At 45.2% G+C, this 20,656-nt stretch overlaps 1 protein-coding gene and 1 pseudogene across 7 annotated transcripts in view; one reads left to right on the top strand and one right to left on the bottom strand.

The window, feature by feature from the left end:
* The window catches only part of RAB11FIP4 (RAB11 family interacting protein 4), a 121,311-nt gene that overhangs the window by 8,460 nt on the left and 92,195 nt on the right, over positions 1–20,656 (bottom strand). For 5 of the 7 annotated variants that reach the window (XM_077188383.1, XM_077188387.1, XM_077188388.1 and 2 more), the window contains 11 exons: positions 11,945–12,168; positions 8,526–8,717; positions 6,873–7,007; positions 5,418–5,453; positions 4,426–4,525; positions 3,916–4,019; positions 3,246–3,386; positions 2,627–2,708; positions 2,229–2,366; positions 1,620–1,778; positions 1,146–1,289 (listed from right to left, as the gene is read on the bottom strand). In XM_077188383.1, the coding sequence (XP_077044498.1) occupies positions 1,146–1,289; positions 1,620–1,778; positions 2,229–2,366; positions 2,627–2,708; positions 3,246–3,386; positions 3,916–4,019; positions 4,426–4,525; positions 5,418–5,453; positions 6,873–7,007; positions 8,526–8,717; positions 11,945–12,168 (1,455 nt within the window). The remainder of the gene's footprint in view (positions 1–1,145; positions 1,290–1,619; positions 1,779–2,228; positions 2,367–2,626; positions 2,709–3,245; positions 3,387–3,915; positions 4,020–4,425; positions 4,526–5,417; positions 5,454–6,872; positions 7,008–8,525; positions 8,718–11,944; positions 12,169–20,656) is intronic. The other 2 variants (XM_077188384.1, XM_077188385.1) reach the window with 2 other exon arrangements.
* The window catches only part of LOC143695527 (uncharacterized), a 29,756-nt pseudogene continuing 26,660 nt past the window's right edge, over positions 17,561–20,656 (top strand).

The raw sequence follows: 20,656 nt of genomic DNA, 5'->3' as shown, positions 1-20,656 counted from the left end.
CAGATCCTCCTAAAGCTCATGTTATTTGCCTGTCCATTTTCATAAGACTTCACAGAAGTCCCACCCTGAATCTGCAGATTGTTACCTTTGTTCTGATCATACAGGAGAATGGCACAAGGGGAACAGTTTATGCAGGTCTGTGAGGTTTTGCTGAGTCTGGGCCACAGCTTTCAGGCACTTTCCTCCTTTAAAGGGGGAGTGCTGGATACTCCCCACATGAGCCAGAGCCACGAGATTGAAAGGGACAAAGTTAGATTTTTCTTGACAATAGCAAAAGCCAGTTTGCTTTTACCTAATTAGAGCTCTCCAAGTAAACAACCTTTTTTCACAGTGCTCTGGTTCAGAAAGAAATTAAGTTCTCAAATATGTAATTCAAGGGCCTTCACTTCAAGGGCCTGCCCAGGAGCTAAGGCTGACAGGTCAGTCCAGTACAGACTGGGTAAAAAGGACTTTTCTGTCTCACAACTTTTCTTGATGAAGAAATGGGAAGTTCTGTCTGGAAGAGATAGAGCATCAAGGACAAACAATTCCTTTGATCTCCTTCACCACTAACCTGTCTTCTTCCCTGGGAGCTCTCATGTATCCATTGGCCTGATCTCACAATCTGTCCTGGAGCTCAGAGGAAGCTTCACCAGCTGCACTCAGCCCACATACAAACGGGTTCCCCAGAATATTTTTCAAAGCATTACCAAGCTATTATTTGCACAGAAGTTACTTTCTCCAAGAATTCAGCTCTGCTACAGGGAATATATAGCTCAAATATATAAGTAAGAGCTTGTTAGTGAAGTAACATGAACTAAATCTAGAACAGAAAGTAAAAATTAAAGTAACTAGCAATGACCATTTTTGTATGAAATTAATGTCATACTCTCACATTACTCTGCAAGATACAAAATGTTAGAACTGCAAAACAGTTCACTGAGATCTTAATAATTCAATTTTTTTTGACAGAAAAATGGGAGAGTTATAATATAAGGATACCAAAACAGTGTGAGATTTAAGGCAATCTTCTAACACCCTTGAACTCTTAGCAGAGCAAAATTTTCTGTCGTTCATTTGTCAGCTTCAGAGAGTTCAACCTTGACAGTTAATTACATTGAAAATTGCATATTTGGAAGTAGTACCTGATTAGAAAAGCACATTACCTCATCTCTCGATGCAGAATCGATTTCAGCAGCCAGTGACTGGGCCTTTGTTTGCGTTGCAAAGAGGTTTTTAGCTTCATAAAGACTGAGGCTTAGAATCTGTCCATTCAGATCATCATTTTGGTCACGAAGTTTCTGATTCTCCTATTTAAGGATGAAAAGACATTGTTTTTTAAGTTATTTTTACAAGGTTTCATTAAAAAAATATTTTAACATCACAGGTAGCTTAGATGACATACAGTGAGGCTGCAGCTGACAGCAACTCTCACCTCCAGTGACAAGGCCTCCCTGCCTGAGTTTTCCTGGGGCATAATTTATATCACCAGTGCAAAGAAGTCCTGCACATATGCAATGAGGCTCTTGTGCTTGTGTGAGAAAGGGGGGGACAAAATCTAAAGGCAGAGTGCTTAGGCTTGCATTTTTCAAGGTATTCCTGTGCATTTGATGTGGATTGAGAGGCCCTTCCCTGCTCACCTGCTTCAGCCGTTTTATTTCATGCTCCATTTCCACCTCTCTGGTTTTGGCATTGAATTCACTCAGGCTGGAGGAAGAGCTTCTGCCACGTCCAGGACGCTCACATTCCAGCTTGTAGAGCTGCAGGTGCTCCAGCTCCTTCCGCAGGTCTTCGATGAGCTGTGGGCAGCAAACAGGCCCTGTCTGTGCAGCCCTCCCTGCAAACAGCCCCCTCTGTACTCCAGCAAAAGCACTCCCTGAGCCTGGCTGAGGCCAGTCCTACTACAGCCTCTTCCTCTTCCTTTGCAAGCACAGGTCCCCTAAACTGCCCCAGAGCTGGCAATGGCTGTGATTGCTAAGCTTCATGCATAATTTCCCTTACAAACAGAGGGAAATGTTAGGGCACACAATTCTCCAAGAGCTGTAGGCCCTTTGGGTCAGGGATTGGCACTTCTTAAGTATTCTTGCAGCATTCATTGCTCTGTGGGCACCTTTCCCACAGAAACACAATCCAGCAACAGCTTCACTGGATATGGTGCTCTCAGTGCTCATCCTGCCCATTCCTTCTCCCCAGGGCTTCCATGCAGGTGATATGAGACTGCCTGGTCTTACATCCCTCTTCACACTTACCTCCTGTGTGGCTTCCCTCTCCTTGTTGAATTCCAGCCTGTTCTGCCGCAGCTTGTCCATCATCCTCTTGTACAAATCCATCTCATCCTTCAGTCGCAGACTCGTGTCCTCCAGCCTGTCTGACATGCGCTGCCTCTCCTGGAACCAACAGGGAACTTCAGAACAGGATGGCAAGAGCAGGACACAGCTCAGCTTCACAACAGGAACCTACAGACACAGCTGGCCATAAACTGCCTTGTGTCTCAGGATGTTCCTGCCCCTACAGGTGACCAATGTTCCAATTCCATCAATAATCTGGTTTATGGAAGGAAAATTTAAGAAGCTGGGCCAAGCACTGCAAGAGTTTGCTCTTACATAAACTGCTGTTAAATTGCTTGAGGACTCAGGAGTTTTGTTACCTCATCCAATCTCTCTGTTTGGGATTTCAGCCGTGTGACAGTGCTTTTCAGATCACCATTTTCTTCTTCCAGTTGCTGAACCCTGTGTTAATAACAAAAGTCTTACAGCAAATACCTCTTCAAGAAGGTAGACATGTACAATAGTGTGCTCTAAAAAGCCATCTCACTTGAACTTGATAGAAAGGCCAAATAGAGAAAATCTTTCTAATCATAGCCCTTCTTAACATGCATTTTTGCTTGTTCAGTTCTAAGGCCCAAAATGCTACCCTGACCCTCAGGTTCTTGTGCTCCTAACAACAGGTAGCTGAAGAAATCTAAGTTGGAAAAAACAAACGCAGGCACAAACATTTGCTAGAACTCATCACAATTCCCTCCTTGAATGTGTGCCAAATATCCAGTTAAGCTGTCTACATGGGCCACGTGGATTAAAGCATTAATGTAAAGCATCCTCCAAGCTTTTGGGCATTAGACATGTGACTGCAGAGCTACTCTACAGAGCTGCCAACCTGCCACCATCTGTGCACTGTTGCTGGTGAACAGCCTACATTTACAAGCAAAGTAAAAACGAAGAAAAGAAGACCTTTTGCCCTGTTCAGGGCAGTACCAAGATGTTTGTTACCTTGTATTTAGCAGTTCAATTTCAGTGCCTTTCTCTTTTTCATACTTGCTGTAAGCTTCTCTGTGTCTCTTTATCTCTTCTTCCAGAGTCTGTTCTGCTGATGTTTCTTGGTCTTTCAATAATTCCTCTAGTTCATGAACTCTAAGGAAATCAGATCTCATTTCAGTAACAGCTTCAGAAGCAAATTCATTGCCTCTCTCTTTCCTGCCTACTCCTTGTTTCATTCTAATTCACCATCTATTTTGGCATTTAACATCTCCCAGTATCTCTCATATTTACCAATAAACACAGAATTAAGTAGCATCAGTTCATCTAGTATTCTTTCAGTCTCATGAAGCTGGGACGAAGACCCAGCCTTCTACTCTTGCTACAAGGAAGGAAAAAACCCCAACCTTCAGGGGTAACCTCTCTTACAGCAGAAGCATTTTCTCTGTACAAGTCAGTAACATCTCTGTCAAAAACATTTGTCTGCAGGCCTCTTCTTGCTGAAAATTCAGCAAGGCAGCCCTATTCCACCTGGACTTCTCAGATGAAGCCTTATTTCATATGTCAGCATTAAGGAAGAAGACTTGGCCATACTCTAGAGGTAGAAATATTCCTTCCCCACAACTGTGCTGGTTGTGGGGAAGGAATATTTGTGCTGAAGAGACCTGGCTCTGTGCTTTGTTACCTGTGAACCAGCTGGGTGTTCTCTTGTTTCAGTTTGCTCTTCAGGTCACCATTTGTCAGGCTATCGTTCTCCAGTTCTGTCACCTTCTTCTCTAGGTAGGTGACCTGGAAGGACAAGCAAAACAGACTGAGTTTGAGTCTCTCTTCAAACACTCCCTCACTGTTCTAACTGGCATTTAGCTACTCTACCATTTTAAAAGGGGACATATTTCTCTGCAAAGCCAGCAGCAAAATTAAGCTCCTCAATTCTGAGTTCTCCAGACCCTGCATGTTCCTTGAAGGTGATCACTGCAAATACACCATAAAGAAGTCCTAACACAATGCCTAGAGCTGTGCTTGCTCAATTCTTGCATTAAGCCTGAAAAGTTGTAATAGTAATGGAACATGAAGGACATTTTGAAATAAGCTACTTCAGGTCATGGGTAATTCTGAGCAAGATCTTGATCCCCTGATGCTGGGCTGCAGCAGGATTTGGCTGGGTACATTACTCACAGGGCACAGAGATTCTCACCTTTTCAGTGATATCATTATCACAGGAGTCTATACTGTCTCTGAACAAGTCTTCTGTGCTGCCATTACTGCTGCTGAAGTTACTGTTGTGGAAGAGTTGTCTGAAAGATCAGAAGGATCATTACTTTGCTTGATGAGGAGGGAGGACAAAGAGTCTGGCTTCAGACTTTGAACACCCATGGTAAAATCTGTGCAATCATTTCAGTTACAATTACAACTGTTTAAGCCCAAGCCTTACAAGAGACTGGTAGCTAAATGAAGTCATACTGAGCACAGTCAATGACATTAGTTCTATGGAATGAGTTCTTTGTTGCTTTTGATAGGATCTGCCACCAGCATTAACATAGTTTTAAAAATACTTAAGTCTTATTCACACTATGCACTGAATTGTATTTGCCTTATTACAAATTTAAAATAAGGTCACCACTGCACATTGGTTGGTACAGTTAAGCTAGAAAATTTCATACCGTAAGAACTTAAAAAAAACAGAAAAAAAGAAATATCAAGCAGTTCCCACTGCAGAATAGTGTCAGAATATGCAACACTGGAGATTATCTAAAATGTCTTTGAACCTTACAGCCCTCCCCAGACCAGGGCTGGTTCACTCAGTCAAAGGAAGATGATAATTCTGTATGTCCTTTTTAAAGGGCTGCTCTTGCTTTCCTCCATATTTTGGCAACAGCAGCAATGCCCACATTATGAGGGTTAAAGAAGCAGCAGCTGGACTGATAAAATAGCAGTACAAAGGCATACATTTGGCAGACAAGGAAGCAAAAACTATCTATATTTTTAACAGAGCTGTTTCCAGTTCAGGGGCCTGTTCCAAGAGTAACAGGGGCAACATTCATACCCAAACACAGGCCCCTTCCCTTAAAAACTTATTTTGGTACATTTGTTTTTCTAAAATTATTCCTACTTTTGTCTCCCACTCCCACTTATGGAATTGTTATGGCTGATTCCGCAAATATTCATACAAAACTTGAAGATTCTTACCTTCCAAACGCTGTGCTTGATATTTTCCTGTTAGGGCTACATGGATACAGAAGGAATGATATAGGAATTTAACACTTATTTGCTTCAATTTCAATTGCACAATGAAATATAATGGACTTTTTTAGCCTACTCAAAAGATGATTCTGTGAACAATATTCTTTAACAACTGAATCAAAAGCTGCAATTACTAAGAACACAAAGATGAGTGAAGCCACAAATTACTGTGATCATTAATAAGTCAATTTGCAGATACTGTTACATGTAGCAGAGATTTGTCAGTGTAAATCAGAGCGAAACTAAAATTAGAAACACCACAAAGGGACACCAAGTTAGTGATGGACATTTATTCTGGATTTCCAGTTTTTAGATGATTTTATGAACAGTTAGTTTATCCTTCCCCATAATGCTTCCCAGTTCAGCACAGGAAGTGAGGTCTTTCTATTTTTACAGTTCCCTTGTGCAGCCAGAGACTGGTGCTATCTAAATGAAGACCCCTTTGCTGCAGACAGCACTGGAACCAGATCAAAAATATCCTGCTGCATCTCTTGGTAAGAGGATGTCACAGCTCTGTGTGCACAGACACAGCTCTTGGTCAGGCATATCCAGCCTCCCTCAGAAAATTCCCAAAGCCCTGGCTGGCCGTGGTCTGGATGTTGGCAGACCCTTGCAGGGCAGGAACATTGTTCATGGCAGGTTCCACCCTGCTGTGCACAGTGAAGAGCAGCAGGGCAGTGCTGCATCCCAGAGATTACACTGACAGGCAGAACTCACATCCAGTTCTAGGGGGAGCTAAAATCCCACCAAATAATTCCCTTCAAAAACTCTAGGTGATTGTTAGAAGCACTTTTTAAGTGCTCAGCACAGCTTAAGAGTGATCGAGTGGCAGAGAGAGAAATGTAAGGAAAAGGCTGAAATTGCAAAGAACTCTAAAAATAACTTCTGCCACAGGATTTATCATTTTTTCCAAGTTCTGTTGACATCACAAAAAAAATCCCAGAGAAGCCAAGTACCTCTGCTGACCAGTAGCTTTAGGAGAGGTGTATGTAAGGTTATGTGCATTAGCCAAGGATCTGGAGATCCCTCCTTCCCACCTGGAGAAAGCAGGAGCTAACTGTAGATCTGCACTAAGCAGCACAGCAGATCCCACTTCCTGGGAAAAATTCCTTGAAATATCACTCTCACTCTGCAATCAAAGAGCTCATTGGTTAAAATATTTGAGTTTAGCAATGATGTCTGCACCTTAAATCAGAAAAAATATTTAAGAGCTGATGAAGAACAGCATTTTGGTTTGGGCTAAATATCCAAGTCTAAATTTCTTACTGTTTTGTAAGAACAACGCACGTGTAAGATGAAATGGGATACAGAAGGGAGAGGGCTTGCTCTCCCTCTCCTCCTGCTATAAGCCAGTCCCATGTCAAGGGGGCATTGCCAAAAGCAGTGCAATGGGCTGCTTACCTGTTTGCTTTCAAGTTTTTCAGCCTGGCTTCCAAATCGTTGAGGAGATTTATCTTTTTGCAGCACTGTGAGCAGTAAACATCCAGTAACTCGCTGTTATAAACATGTCTCATTTTTCGGGGGGTTTGGCCAGCACTGTTTGCAGGAAAGGAGAGATGTTACTGGCTGTAGTAACCAACCCACAACAGGTTTTCCTTGTGTCTGTGTGTCAGAATCACAGATGAGGGACTTGAAGAACCATCTCTAACCACAGTCATCTATGTCAGAGCTGATGATGGCCAGTGCTACTCTTAGGGCAAGTCCACCAGTCTGAGCTGAGGCCTTCCAGAAGATGTGGATGTCTCTGGGTGGCAGTGGAAAGAATCAGTTTGGGTGACCAAAAGAAAAGCAAAAGGTACATGTGGTCCACTGTGATGCACATAGCAAAGGGAGCTACATGAGTATATTCAACCTCAGCAATGTCCCCCTCTCATCTTGCCCATCTTCCCACTAGAGCCTGGCATGCAACCTGAAGAGTCTTCTCTCCAAAAGAAAGGCAGGAAGATGAAAAACAGAGTGGTCTGGTAGGAAGTCACATGAACCCCCTCAGATGGTAGGATGATAGGAACCCTAGAATGAGGAGGAAGGGAGAAGTGGACCCAGGTCTATAGAGGAGATAGCAGTACCTCTTGGCATGATAAAGAGAAAATAAACTCAAATAAAAGACAGCAATCATGGCATGATGTGCATTGAGCCCCAGGAATGAGAATGGAAAGTGCTGCATAAACCTGAGGAAAGAGGGGATGAAAGACAGGAGCCATCACCATGAAGGGGCAGTGGAGAAGGATCTGGCTCTGCATGCATGAGAGACATGGCCAGGCAGGATTGCAGAAATGCTGCAAACACGGGGAGCACAGGGGGGCTGCATGCAGAACAGAAGGATGCAGTGAGCTTGTCCTGTGTCAGCAATGAAGACAAGACCTCCGTGTGCTATTGATCCAAGCAGACTAATCCTAGAGAATCTTCCTTCAGCTCTTCCCAGCCCTGCTCACCCATTCCCTTGCCTGGGGGAAGGACTGCACAGTCTGGACCTGCCTTGGCCACAAGATGTAAGAGCTGCAGAGACCGAGGATACATGCAGGAGGCAAGGGCACTGCTGTGGATTTGTAGCACCTAACAGACAGCAGCTCCTTGCTTATGTTTCCCAAGACATTCCAAGTCAATAGGATGCTTGTTTCAAATAACCCCCTGAACATATTGCAGCAGTTCCCCTCACAGATTAGTGCTAAGGATTTGTAGTATCAGAATGCTAAACAGAAACAGCTCTCTCTTGTAAGTCTTCACTATACCAGAGTGGGTACATAATGTGAAGTTGGTTTCCCTTGCAGCAAATCCCTTCCAATACTAGCCCTGAACTGTGGAATTATTGTCTGCAATAGAAAGAAATCTCTACAAGTGAAATAGACCATTTATTTCAACAGAACCCAACAGAGGTTACCAGAAACAACATATTTGCTATAGCTCTTATTATTTCATGCAGTCTGTCAATTAAAAGGCAGGAAATGAACTCATCATATTTTGCTTATAAGGTAAGTCTACCTAACCAGTGTAAACTCTGCTATGGTCAGAGAAGAATAAAAATGAAAAATTGTTTGTTAATGAATAAGGAGCAACCTGGAAGATACAGATGAGCCAAGGTCAGAGTAGGCGTTGGTTCTGGTCTCATCATCAGGACATGGGCTACTGGGAGTAAAATCCACATCATCTCCTTCCCCATAGTCTTCAAACTGTTCTTCATTACTGATCAGGGAGGCGGTGGAATAAGTGGAGAGGTCAGATGCTGCAGAAGGGTTGTGAGGACTTGACCTGAAACAAGAGGTCAAAACATCTCGAAGGCCGACTTTGATAGCACCTCACCTCATATGGAACTTCCACCTTCACAGGCTGTCCCCTCTTTGAAGCTGTAACCCACTTCTGTGCTAAAGCCCTGAAGTGCTCAATGTACCTGATGTGCAGCTGACAGAGTGCCTTGAGAGACAAGAGCATGAGAATCTATGAACAAGGTCCCTATGTGACAAGTTTGGATCAACACAAACCATTTTGCTTTAAAGAGCACACTTTGATGATCCTCAGCCACCACGTCCATGTGAAGACCACATGGGGATTTCTGCTCTGAATGCAGGAACCATGCAGACAGCTCTGAAATGCATGGGATAGTGAGAGGAACATGTATAAGACAGAGGCTGTCACTTTATTCCACAATAGAGAGTTTCCCAGTAATCCAGATATACCCTCTCCCACACCCCAGGAATTTCAGCCACTCTCCTCTGTGTGGTCAGAAAGAAACCTCTGCTCACCACTTACCAGAGTCACTAAAGCTACTGATGTGACTAATGGAGGCTGGGTTCCTGCCCCTCCTTCCATCAGGACAAATTCTGTCTTGCAGAGGATATATGGACCACAAGAAAAGGCTGTCTAACTACCAGAAAAGTACCTAAAATGATGTTAAATGGGTAGGGAGTGGCAGGACCCTGTGACTTCAGAGAAAGAGAGCACATAAACAGATCAGCAGAGTCAGGCACCACAGGAAAGCAGCTGGCAGAGCAGTTTTGAGCGCATCAAATCTAATAAAACAGAGCAAGGTGGCTGCAGAGGGTGCACAGGGTTCGCCTGCCCAGACTCCAGACTGCCCTGTGCAGTGCACCTGCAGAGTGCAGGTGTTTTACACAGGTTTACTCAGCTCCCACCTTGGTGAGGCAGTCAGACAAGCCAGTAAATTCACAAAAAAGTTCTTACAAACTTCTCCCTCCAGAAAACGCACCTGGAAAACCTGAAATGGACGCTCAATTGTGAGGCCCTGGCATTGCCCAGCTGTTCCCTCTCCAGCAGAATCCAAGGCCTCTGCAGTACAGACCAAGCACTAATGGAATCTGCTGGCACTTTATGCAGATCAGGTTAAGATTTTCTCTCCCTCTGCTTCAGTGCACGGTGCTTGTATCTCCAGCTCCACCAGCTGAGCCATGGGACAGCAGCTCCCAGGTGACATGGTTCTCCAGCAGCTCAACAATATTTCCCCCTAAACTTCTTCTGAGTCTACCTTGAGCCTCTCAACCTCTCTACAGGGAGAGTCCTCTTCCTGTAATACTCCACTTTGAGCTGTAAACAAGAGATGCACCAGTGTTCCTTTGGTGGATGGTGCAAGCGTCATTTGCATATCCCTTCCCTCCAAAAGCAATTAGTAGAAGAGGAAGCCTGCCAACATTTCAGATGTATGCTCTTTTGTTTCTCCTGTTTTGATGAGATCCATTTATAACCTGCAACTCATTTATCTAACTCACATTAACAGAAATTAGGGCAAGTCAAGCCAGGCACACTATTGAAGGATAAAGATAGGAATACTCATACAAGAAATAGATGAAACTTATCTAACAAGGCTCCTTGGCTGAGGGATTAGTGAGAAGCTCAACATATCACACTAACATTTATTCATGAAGTGTGCCACAGACATACTGTGTATTGGTAAGTTTTTGGGAGATCCTACAATCCTACTGCTGTTTGCATCTCAACTGCAGTTACACCAAGTGAGTTTGGGAAGAAGCTCCTTGTAACACTTCCTCCAGCATTAGAGGAAGTGACTGATTTTCCTCATTCTAACACTTTCTGAAGGGAACTTTCAAGTGTTTGGGGCTTTTTTTTTTTTTGGGGGTGGTATTTTTGTTTGTTTGTTTTCAAAGGTAATCTCCTGTTCTTCTCCAGAGCAAGATTTCGGAGGCCTGATACACCTGATAGCAACCCACCTGCTTCTTCAGCAAGCAGCAAAGTAAATCTCTCTATTGCCCAAAGTAAATAGCTCTATTTCCTCTTTTAACACAAATGCATGAAGCTTCTCATGTTTTTTCTCCCCAACAGATTTACCAAAGCTGAGGAGGTCTCAGAGGATAAATCAAGGTCTATCTGAGCAGAGTAGCTCTTGGTAGCTCCTGCCTGGCCTAGAAGGAGGGTACAGGAGGCACAATGCCTTGCCCACCCCCTTCACAAGAGCCTGACTGGCAAAGCTGAGAAGAAAAACATTTCAAATACAGCATGGGAAAAAGTCAGTCACCAGAAGGATGGGGCTTTGGAGAACTGGGAATGGCAAGCAGAGGAGACAAGCTTGATAAAGAGCTGATGGAAACTGTAATTATCTTGATAAAGTCTCTGAGGTTGCTTGGGCAGATGGGAGAAGGCCAAAACTCAGCTAGCTGAGAAATTCAGGAGGAGGGCAGGAATGAGGCAGCGCAGGGAGCACCCGAGGAGGCCCAGGAGAGAGAAGAAAGGCTGCCTTAGCAACAAACAAAGCTCAAGAAGCACAAATCAAGATGACAGGCCCAAAATAGGGAAGACAAGGCAGAGGCTTACAAAGCAAGCCCAGCTGAGCTCTGTCTGGTGGTGACTGCATTAATTCAATTCAAAGCAGGATTAAGCCAAATTAGGTTCTTTTCCCCCACAACCATCTTTAACCAGCACTCCCAGGTACACACCTGGGAAGAGTCAAGTTAGGGTTACAGAGACACTGGTGTTAACAGCAAACTATGGTTACACACACATATGCCAGGACACCCCGTGTTAAACACAATTTACTGTTGCACAATAAAGGTTATGGAAAATTAGAAACACAAAGAATTAACTTGGTACATGAAGTAGCAAAGCAAATCAGCAGAGCCCACAATACCAGGCACACAACTAGATGTACAAAAGACTGCAGCAGTATTCCCGATACTGAACTGCTTTGCAGGAAGTATTGTTTTAATTCCAGCATATAAAGCTTATGGCAGCAGAGAAGAATCTATGTTTTGGGGGATGTTATTGCAGTGATCTGTTCTGGGGAGACCCAATGCTTTGACTTCAACACACAACATGCAAGTCCTGTGAGTGCTCACAGAACGTGCCAGAAGGAGCCAGGACCAAGACTATCTAAGCCATTTAGAGGACCTGGACCTCCATCCCCCTTATGCTGTAAACGGATGTTAAGTTTCTAAATCCATCAGCCATCCTCAGCCTCCCCCAGGAGGGATTAGCCACATAAAGGCTCCTTCCCCCCTGGCACCACTCACTTGTCCCCGGGCAGGAAGAGGCCACCGAGCCCGCCGTCCTTGTCCTCGCTCCGACACACGTCCGAGGCCTCGGAGCTCTGGGCGCTCTCGATGGCACTGTCCATGTCAGACTCATGGTGAACCTCCTGCTGGGCCAGAGTCATCCCCTCCTCATCAGGAAACAGCTCTGACTCGCTGTAGGTGCTTTCGCTGTCCAAGTAGGCGCAGTCCTGGATTTCACCGCCCTGGCACAAGGAAAATCAGGAGTCAGTGCAGATCAACCCTGAAGGCAGTTCAGCAGACACAGGAGAAGCAACAAGACAGTCTCTGGATGCCCTGGTAAGCAAGAGTGATACTGAATAAAAGCCATGAAACAAAAAGCTGACCTGCTTTACAAAGCCGGCTCCTGCAAGCCAATAAAGTAGCCTGTACCTTCCAGAGGGGCTCATGGACTGCCTCTGACTTCACAGGAGAGAAGGATACAACACCCAGCTCTAAAATGCAGTCAGTTTTACCCTAATTCACCACATTAAATAATATGTAATAAAATGCACTTGAAGTAATAAATATCCTCAAAGTTTTATAAAAAATTTAGGCATCTTTTGAGAGATGGCAATATATTAGTCACCAAGAGTTAGTCCTCTAATTAATATTACAGATTAAATGAAAGCAAATCAGATTAGCCCTGATCTGCTTATCAGTTTACCCTGTCTTTGAGGATGGACAAAATTTTGTAAGATGAAAAATTAATTAAAGGCATTAAATTGTTTAGAGGAGGTCTTGGTGATAATCAAAGATATATGAGAGCAGAAAAAAAAGGGCAAAATCATCTCTTCCTGCTTCCTGGAGCCACACGTCTTGATTAAGCATCAACTAAAATAAGACATCATTCTCATTACTGCAGCTCCTTGCTCTTGCTGTTTGCCCTCTCCCTCCCCTTCCTGCCCCACAAATACTAAGAATAGCCAAGACAAGCTGGGTTCTATTTGCTTGTCCCTGAGGCACAAATAAAAATTCTTAATTGAAAAAATAAAGGCTAAGATTTTACTCTATCCTTTGATAAGCAGCCACACAATGCAGCTTTGACAATTCCCATCCAGCATGACACAAATAACTCAGAGCTGCAGAGCAAGTCCTGACTCAGAGCTCTACTCCAAAGCTCATCTGGAAGCTCCACAGGCAGCCTGACCATTGAGCTACTGCTATCAAGTGAAGCTTTTAGAGCTGAGTTCATTGGCACAAGGAATGGAGCATTTCATTCATGGATATACCTCGTGTTTAGGCACAACTGTCATCCCAGCCAGGAATCCCAAGGCACTGCCACTACCACCAGCACTCCCTGCCCTGCTGGTGAGCACATTTGACACTGGCCCAGTGACACCACTCAGCTCCAAGTCCATCCCCACAGCCTTTGGACACTCTTCTGCTGGAGCCAAGGAGGCTCAAACCCACTTTTGCAGAACCAGTGATGTTCTGTGCTGATGACACCGATTGTCTTTTCCACTTCAACAGGAAAAGAGTCAGGCAGCAGCTGCAGCTTTTCAAAATTTGCAGAAACTCCTGTTAGAAATGCAGGTCTCACCATCCACCTTTTTCCTGAAATACCAATTTATATAACTCTGAAATCTCCTAGCATATGGAGGCTGAAGAAATTCCAAACAACCCCACCTGCTCAAATCTCATTAACTAATGAATACCCCAGCAGGGAAAAGGACAGCACTGCCTGCTGTGTTTGAAACTCCAGGTACACTCTCAGAGCAGACACCTGGATGCTTTTCTAGCTGAGCTTTCAACAAGCCTTTCAGATTAACAAGCACTGGCAGTGAAACACCTGGCACTATTAAAAAAGCCTTTTCCCACTTTTCTGTGTCAGGCTTATTATGCCTGAAACTTTCCTGAGGTATTGCTTCAAGAGGTGTCCCAAAGGATTTATCCTTGGTCTATACCACACAGTACTTATTGAAGCCACGCTGCCTCGTGCAATCAGATTTACAGTTCTGAGCCCCAGCCCCTCATCCCCAGCCAGCCTGGGTCTGGCAGGTCAGACACCAGCCCTGGAACCTGCCCTGCCTTAGCCCCGGGTTCTTCAGCACACCTGACCTGCACCCTCCCAAAGCCAGCAGGGACAACGCCACTGCTGCTCTTTGCAAATTACCTTGGGAGCTACAAATAGCAGTAAATCCTTTTTAGTAGGTGTTGAAAAAGCAAAGATTGCAAAGAGCAATTACAATGTTTCAGAAGTACTCAGAAGTGTTTATTTATCTAACATTTGCCCGAAGTTTCCTCCCCCACGCTGAGCCCCACAGGCACAGACATTATTTTCTTAGCAAATTAAATGCAATAAAGCCTGACTGCTATTATGGAATTGCACCAGCTGGTAAAAGTCTGATCCAGGAGGGAAAGAGAGGGGCAAGCAGTACACAGTGGATCCCTGAAGCTCCCAATAAGCACCTCTTTTTCAGAGATCTTGGAGAAGTCTCTGCTTAAGCAAGTTTTTACAGCAGGAAAATCTCTCCGGTATTAAACAAATTAACACAAGAAAGTAAAGGTCAAGAAGATCACGAAAGACTCCCTTTTTGCTCCCTGTAGGTAACACCACACATTGGCTTGTTCTAATAATAGCAGCTGAGGTGCTCTCTGAAGAGTCCATTAGCAATTAAATGTGCAGTGTCATCTCTATGGGCTGAGGGCTCACTTTGTCCCATTCTGGCAACCTTCACAGCTTACTTGTATGGGAGAGCTGATCTACACCTACAGCACACACTCCACTGTCCCCAGCCTGCTCAGTGCCACGGATTCTTTTCTAAAGTGTTATTCCTCTATTCCTGCACTTTAAAGCCTCCTGGGGAAAAAAAAAAAATGCATATGTGTATATAAATGTGTGTGTATATTTATATCTATATCTATCTATCTATAGAAAAGAGAAAGAAAAAGGAAGAATAAAAGAAATGAGGCTTTGGAGGCAATGGTCCATCATAAGCCTCCACACCTGCTTTGCAGCTCCTGAAATGCCTCACTGCCAGAGTTGGAACCCCTTCTGGAAGCAGGCCCTCCCTTCTGCTGATCCCACCCTCGAGCAGTGGGAGCTCAGGAACTGATGGGGACTGGATAAATGGAGAACCTCAGCTGCTATTATTAGAACAAGCCAATGTGTGAGGAAGAGCAGATGCCACACCCCAGGTTGCCACGGCACCTCTTCACAAACCTGGCCCGACCCACTGCCGATGCAAACAAAGTGGATGTTTAGGAAGCACATCTCAGCTGCTCCCTGAGCAACTGGCAGCCAAACCACTCACTGAAGACCTCAGTCCTTCCAAAGCCAGCAGCACCACGAGTGACCCTGCCAGGAGCAGGAGGCTCAGCTGCAGTAGCTGTCAATTCCCAGTTTTAGGTGCTCAAGGTCCACCTCCAATGGGTGCTAACACGATTCCAGGGGATGCACAGCAGCCAGGATCAGCCCACCGTGCTCCAGTCTGTTCCCTGTGGGCAGAACCACACGCTGTACCACTGAGCTTTGAGAGCTCAGGGGTGTGGAATCCCTGCCCCCTGATAATACAACATTCCTGGCACATGGGGACCCCTCGTGCAGATCCTGGAAAGCATGGAACTCGGGTAACACCACTCTGGTGTCTCTTCAGCTCCCTGGGTGAAACCAGCCTCCAGCGCAACTGTCACAATCACACATTGAATTAAAGCTTTTCCTTCTGTGGCATAAATAATGAGTAGGAGAACACAGACAAAGCATCTTTAAAACAACTTATACAGGTTTAAGTAAGCTATTACAAGACAACAGAATCAGGTCTTGTCACTGGTAAACAATATACAGGCATCCACACCTTACTGAGTAAAGCTGTAAGTTATTTGAAGCTGTAATTGTTCAGTGATCATGGTTTCTCACAGAACTGTACTTCCAATGATGACATCTAGTGAAAACTGCTTACAAACCACACCTAAGGAAATTAAAGTGAAAAAAAAGGCTGATTGCACACATCAGCCTCTCAGATTATTCCTTCATAGTTTAGATATCTACAGTATTTCATGTACCAAATTAGAGGCTGGCAAGAACAAGTGTTATTCAGGTAGCCTCAAGAGAGCTAACTTGAGATTAAGGAGAGTTTAAGAAGTTTAAAGATGAATAGACACTTCTAGCCTGAGTCATTTGTTTCCAGTGCACATGTCATTAGCAGAAACCAGCCAAGAGAATGAGGTTCTGACGACTTGAATATGAATCACTGGGGTTGTCATTCTCCTAGGCAGCTCCCTTCTTTGTTGGCTGAATCAAAAGAGATAAAGCTGCTGCTTATGATCTTGGAAGATTCTCATAAAAAGAAACCCAACCCTGAAAGTTAAAACACCACCAACACAACATAGCTGCGGGTATCTTTAAAAGCCCTAAGTGGTTTGCACTTTATCCAATCGGATGCTCAAGATAACTCCAAGTGCTTCACAGGCAGCCGGCCAGACGCTTGTATAGCAACTGTTGAATATTCAGCAACAGTTTGCTCTATAGGAGCACCTGCTGCCCACAGATCCAAGGCCACTTCACAGAAACTAATGAATTCCCTTCCTCGAAAGAGGCTTTGTGTGGCTGCATTGAAGGCAGATGAGTAAGCCCAGCCTGCCTTTGCAACAGCCACCCCAAACAGAAGCAGGAGCCAGAAGACAGCGATTCCCATGGATTCCTTCTGATCCTTGTGGGGCAGGAAAGCAGTGTCAGCATTAGGTGGGTATGGGAATACAGCTCTGCCTTGCCCTGCAGTGACCCAACTGGGCTTTCCCAGGTTGGAAGCAATCCCCAAAATATGCATATAAAGCAGCTGAAAGCTAGAAACTTGGCTGACAGACAGGCTACATGACATGCCTACATTAATACATTCATGCTGAAGAGCAAGCCTCGTTAAAATTCACTCCCATCACAGCCAAATCACCAGTACCCCTGACATTTAGACAGCCTCACAGTATGCCAGAGGAGACAGGGAAGAAAAGAGGATCCAAGTATCCCACCACTCTGCAATCTGAATAGGAAGAGCTGGACCCATCACACACGACCAGAAACAAGAAATACCACATGCAGACGAGCCATGGCCTTTCCTTCACCAGGACCATGTCTCTGACCCCTCTGACAAGCTGGATCTGCTGTGGGATACAAGCCTGAGCCCCCTGCACCTTCCCCACAGTCACTTTCTTCCCAGCAAAAGCACAGGAAAAGTCACCTCACCACAACTGGAAGAGGTGCCATGTGGAGGTGTGCCAGGCTTGGTCTCAGATGAAAGTCACTGTTGCACTCCATCATAAGAGAAAATCCAGGCTCTCTCATCTTTATTTAAGCAGCCACTGCATTGGAAGGGAAGTATTCTCTTAATTACTGACTGACAAAGAAGGGTGTGAAGCATTTCTCCCTAATGTGTTTTAGAAACAGCCACTCCTCTACAAACATTTGCATATTTACACCAAGTGGGCTACATATTTTAAAGCACAGGTTTTCCCCAGCGTATTTCCTTTCCTTTTCAGTTGTCAGGCAGAGGTGGGGAGGTGCTGATCTGCCCTTTGATCTGACGGGAACAGGAGAGACGAGGAGGGGACAGAAGAGGAAAATGTAGGAGCGCTAAGTGAGACCACCCATGTGCCTCCGTGTCCATGACGTGAGTGACTCTCACCCACGGCTGGCTCCCTCCTGCCCACATCTGGCTCTCGCCCACCTCTTTCTCTCTCTCTCTCTCTCACCCAGTTTGCTGTGCCTGTGCACAGGGGAGGGCAGGCTGCTCACAGGTAGGCTGATGGGGGAGGGAGGAAGTCACAGAAACCACTTCCATCTCAGGCTGCAGCACATGGAAGAACACCCAGCCTCCTCGTATAACTGGGAATATAAAATCTCTCCAAGTTCAAGATCAGCATGCAGAGCACTAATATTCTTCTAAGCTGTTCAAATATGAAGTTATTTAGGGCCAAAAGTTAGTTTGGTCAACAGAACAGCTTCCTGAGATTGTTTAGTTACTCAAATCTAATATTTGAAGCTCTCTTTAAGGCAAAGCTTCACACATTGTTGTGAGTATTGGAAGGAACTTCTAGGGACAAGATTATTCCTAAAATCCAGCTCTTGGATTGAGTGCTAGACAGCATCCTGGAAAGGCAGTGAAGAGCCCCAGAGAGAGGGCAAGCCCGTGCTGCAGTGCACTGCCAGCCTCCCTCCCTCTGCAGGATAACATCTGTCTCTCGTACAATTGTGCAATTCAAGGACAACAGGTTCTGACTGGAAGACCAAGCTTCAGCTTCTGGGCTGTTCCTGCTGAACCACCCGAGGAGAGGGCACAGAGGTTCTGAAAGGCTGCTCTGTGCTCTGGCTGGGAAGTTCTAAGTGACATCGTGCCTCTCCCAAGGCAGAAGAGAAAGGCCATGTGCAGCCAGGAGAAGGAGTCAGGAGTGTTTACACTCTGCTGTCACTTTAATTGGCCATAATGGAGATGCCAGACTTCATCATATGCAGGGTCCAGATCCAAGCACTCCTTTTCACAGGTCATTGTTTATGCTCTGGAAGTTTTAACATTAAAGGGCTTTAGCAGACTGCTAATTTGATCCTCTAAAGAAAGTAAAAAAATAGAAAGCTCTTCCTTTTACTTTGAAGTTGTGTCCCATCACTCCCTGGGCTGCTCCCCACTACTGGACTATCATGCACTCATCAGCCATCAATGGAGGGTCATCAAAGCAAGGAGAATCCCTTTGCCGATGAAAAAAACATCCTAATTTGCAGTGTTAGGAAGAAGACTGCATTACCTTCAGCATGGACGGGGCCAGCACATCAACCAGAGTTCAGATTTAAACCCACCACATCGTTTGGCACTTTGTTCCAGCATTGCTTAAGGTACTTGTACCTCTGAACTGCAAGACAGTTTCCTTTTTCTTTCACATATCTAGAAAAAGTGGTGTGAAGTGGCAACAAGCTGACACATCACAAACATGACACAGGAAACTTCCAAGTTTCCACTGCCCACTCCAATAAGAGCAGAAACGAGATCTAACTACTTGAAAAGTCTCTGGTAACATTTCTAGAGCGAAATGCTTGTGACTGTGCAAGCTGCCAGAGCTCCTCAGAGTGGTAACACAGCTCTTCCCACAGAGTGAACTGCTGGGACAGCCCACAGCAGGTACCCCCTGCCACCCCCTCCTCCTGGACAGGGCACCCTGCTCAGGCAGCTGTATGTAAAATGAGCTGTGGGAAACTCAGCATCACCTTCGTGCTGTGTGTGGGAGTGCTGCAGACATTGGTTTATAAAAGCTGGTATACAACTTAAAAAAAAAAAAAACAACAAAAAACCCAACTCATATTTGCCTAAAAAGATCTGCAGAGCAGATAATACATGTGACATAATGAACCCTCTTGAGAAGCCTTTGCCTTGAGATGAGACAATCTCATTCTATTTTTAAAGTCAGAACGGCAGTATCAGGGAGGGAGGACAGAAAATGTCAAACTCTCAGCAGGGTTTGCTGCCTGGGTCTGTGGCTCAGCCCCTGCTGAACCTGCCAGCAGGGCATGAGGGCAGCTCTGGCACACTGGGGGCAGCAGCATTCACCATTCCTTTGGCAGCAACACTTGGTGGCAAAACTGTGCCCTGGGTTGTGTCCTGGGTGCCCTGGCCAGATGTCACAGCATTCCTCACACAGCAAACACAGAGCTGCAGCTCATGGTCAAAGGCACCCCAAAGACCCCCCAGTACAGACCAGTCCTAAGACCAAGGGTCACAGGAATGGTCAGATTGTGTTACTTTGAAGCAATGGTACCAGCGAACACCCATGCTGACAAAAAGCTGGAGACTGCTTTCAAAAAAATGTCCTTATGCCTGAGGCACAGTTCAGCACTCACTTCTCAGCTCAGACCCCTAATTATCCAGCTCCAAGTTACAAGATGCTCTTTGCCAGCGGTGGTGGCTGCTCGGGGGACAGCTGAGCTCACACCCAACATGTTTTCCCTAACCAGCCTCAAGGTCACCCGGCGGGGCCTCAATAAATAACAAAACCCTTGCATCACACTTGCCCGTGGGTGCTGCAGGCACATCGGGGAAGAGCTCCCTGAGCTGACTGAGTGCTGCCCCAGCCCCTGGGCGAGGAGGAGGAGGAGGAGGAGGAGGAGGAGGAGGAGGAGGAGGCACCTCCTGGCACCTCCACAGCACCATTAGGCACAAACAGCGTGAAGAACAGGAAGAAGCTGTCCCAGGCAGGAACAGTTCTGCCTGTGTCTAAGCTAATTATTCACACTGGTCAAACTCTCTTCCACCAAGGAATTTGGAAACTATAATTTTTGCATTTATTTTCTATACTACTGCAAGTCTGGTCTCCAGCAAACACAAGGAAATACAGCCATTTAAAGAAAAACAAAGAAAAAAAAAAGATTTTTGTCTCACAACTCATACTTCTGTCTTGCCACCCACCCGGGTTAGATTACACTGCAGTCTCCAGCAGGGAGGGATGCTTGGGAAATGGGAGCAATTTCAGACCCCAAGAGGTAGAGAAACATCTCGACTTTCTCCACCACAGTAAGAAGTCCAGCCATGCCTGATGAGGAGTAGTTTATGTTGGCAAGCAGAGGGAAAGCATTAAGGATGTGGCTTTGCTGTAGTTTATACAGAAACACTTCCCAGAGCTCATTGGTCACTCTGAATGTAGACAAGCCTAAAAGGTAATTTACTTCATGTTTAAGAAATACCGAAGTAGCTCTGAAGAGCTCCTCATTAGGAGAAG

This window comes from Agelaius phoeniceus, chromosome 19, assembly GCF_051311805.1.
Source record: "Agelaius phoeniceus isolate bAgePho1 chromosome 19, bAgePho1.hap1, whole genome shotgun sequence".
Lineage (NCBI taxonomy): Eukaryota > Metazoa > Chordata > Aves > Passeriformes > Icteridae > Agelaius > Agelaius phoeniceus.
Note: the sequence above shows the minus strand (reverse complement) of the source record. Positions and strands in the feature narration are given on the sequence as shown.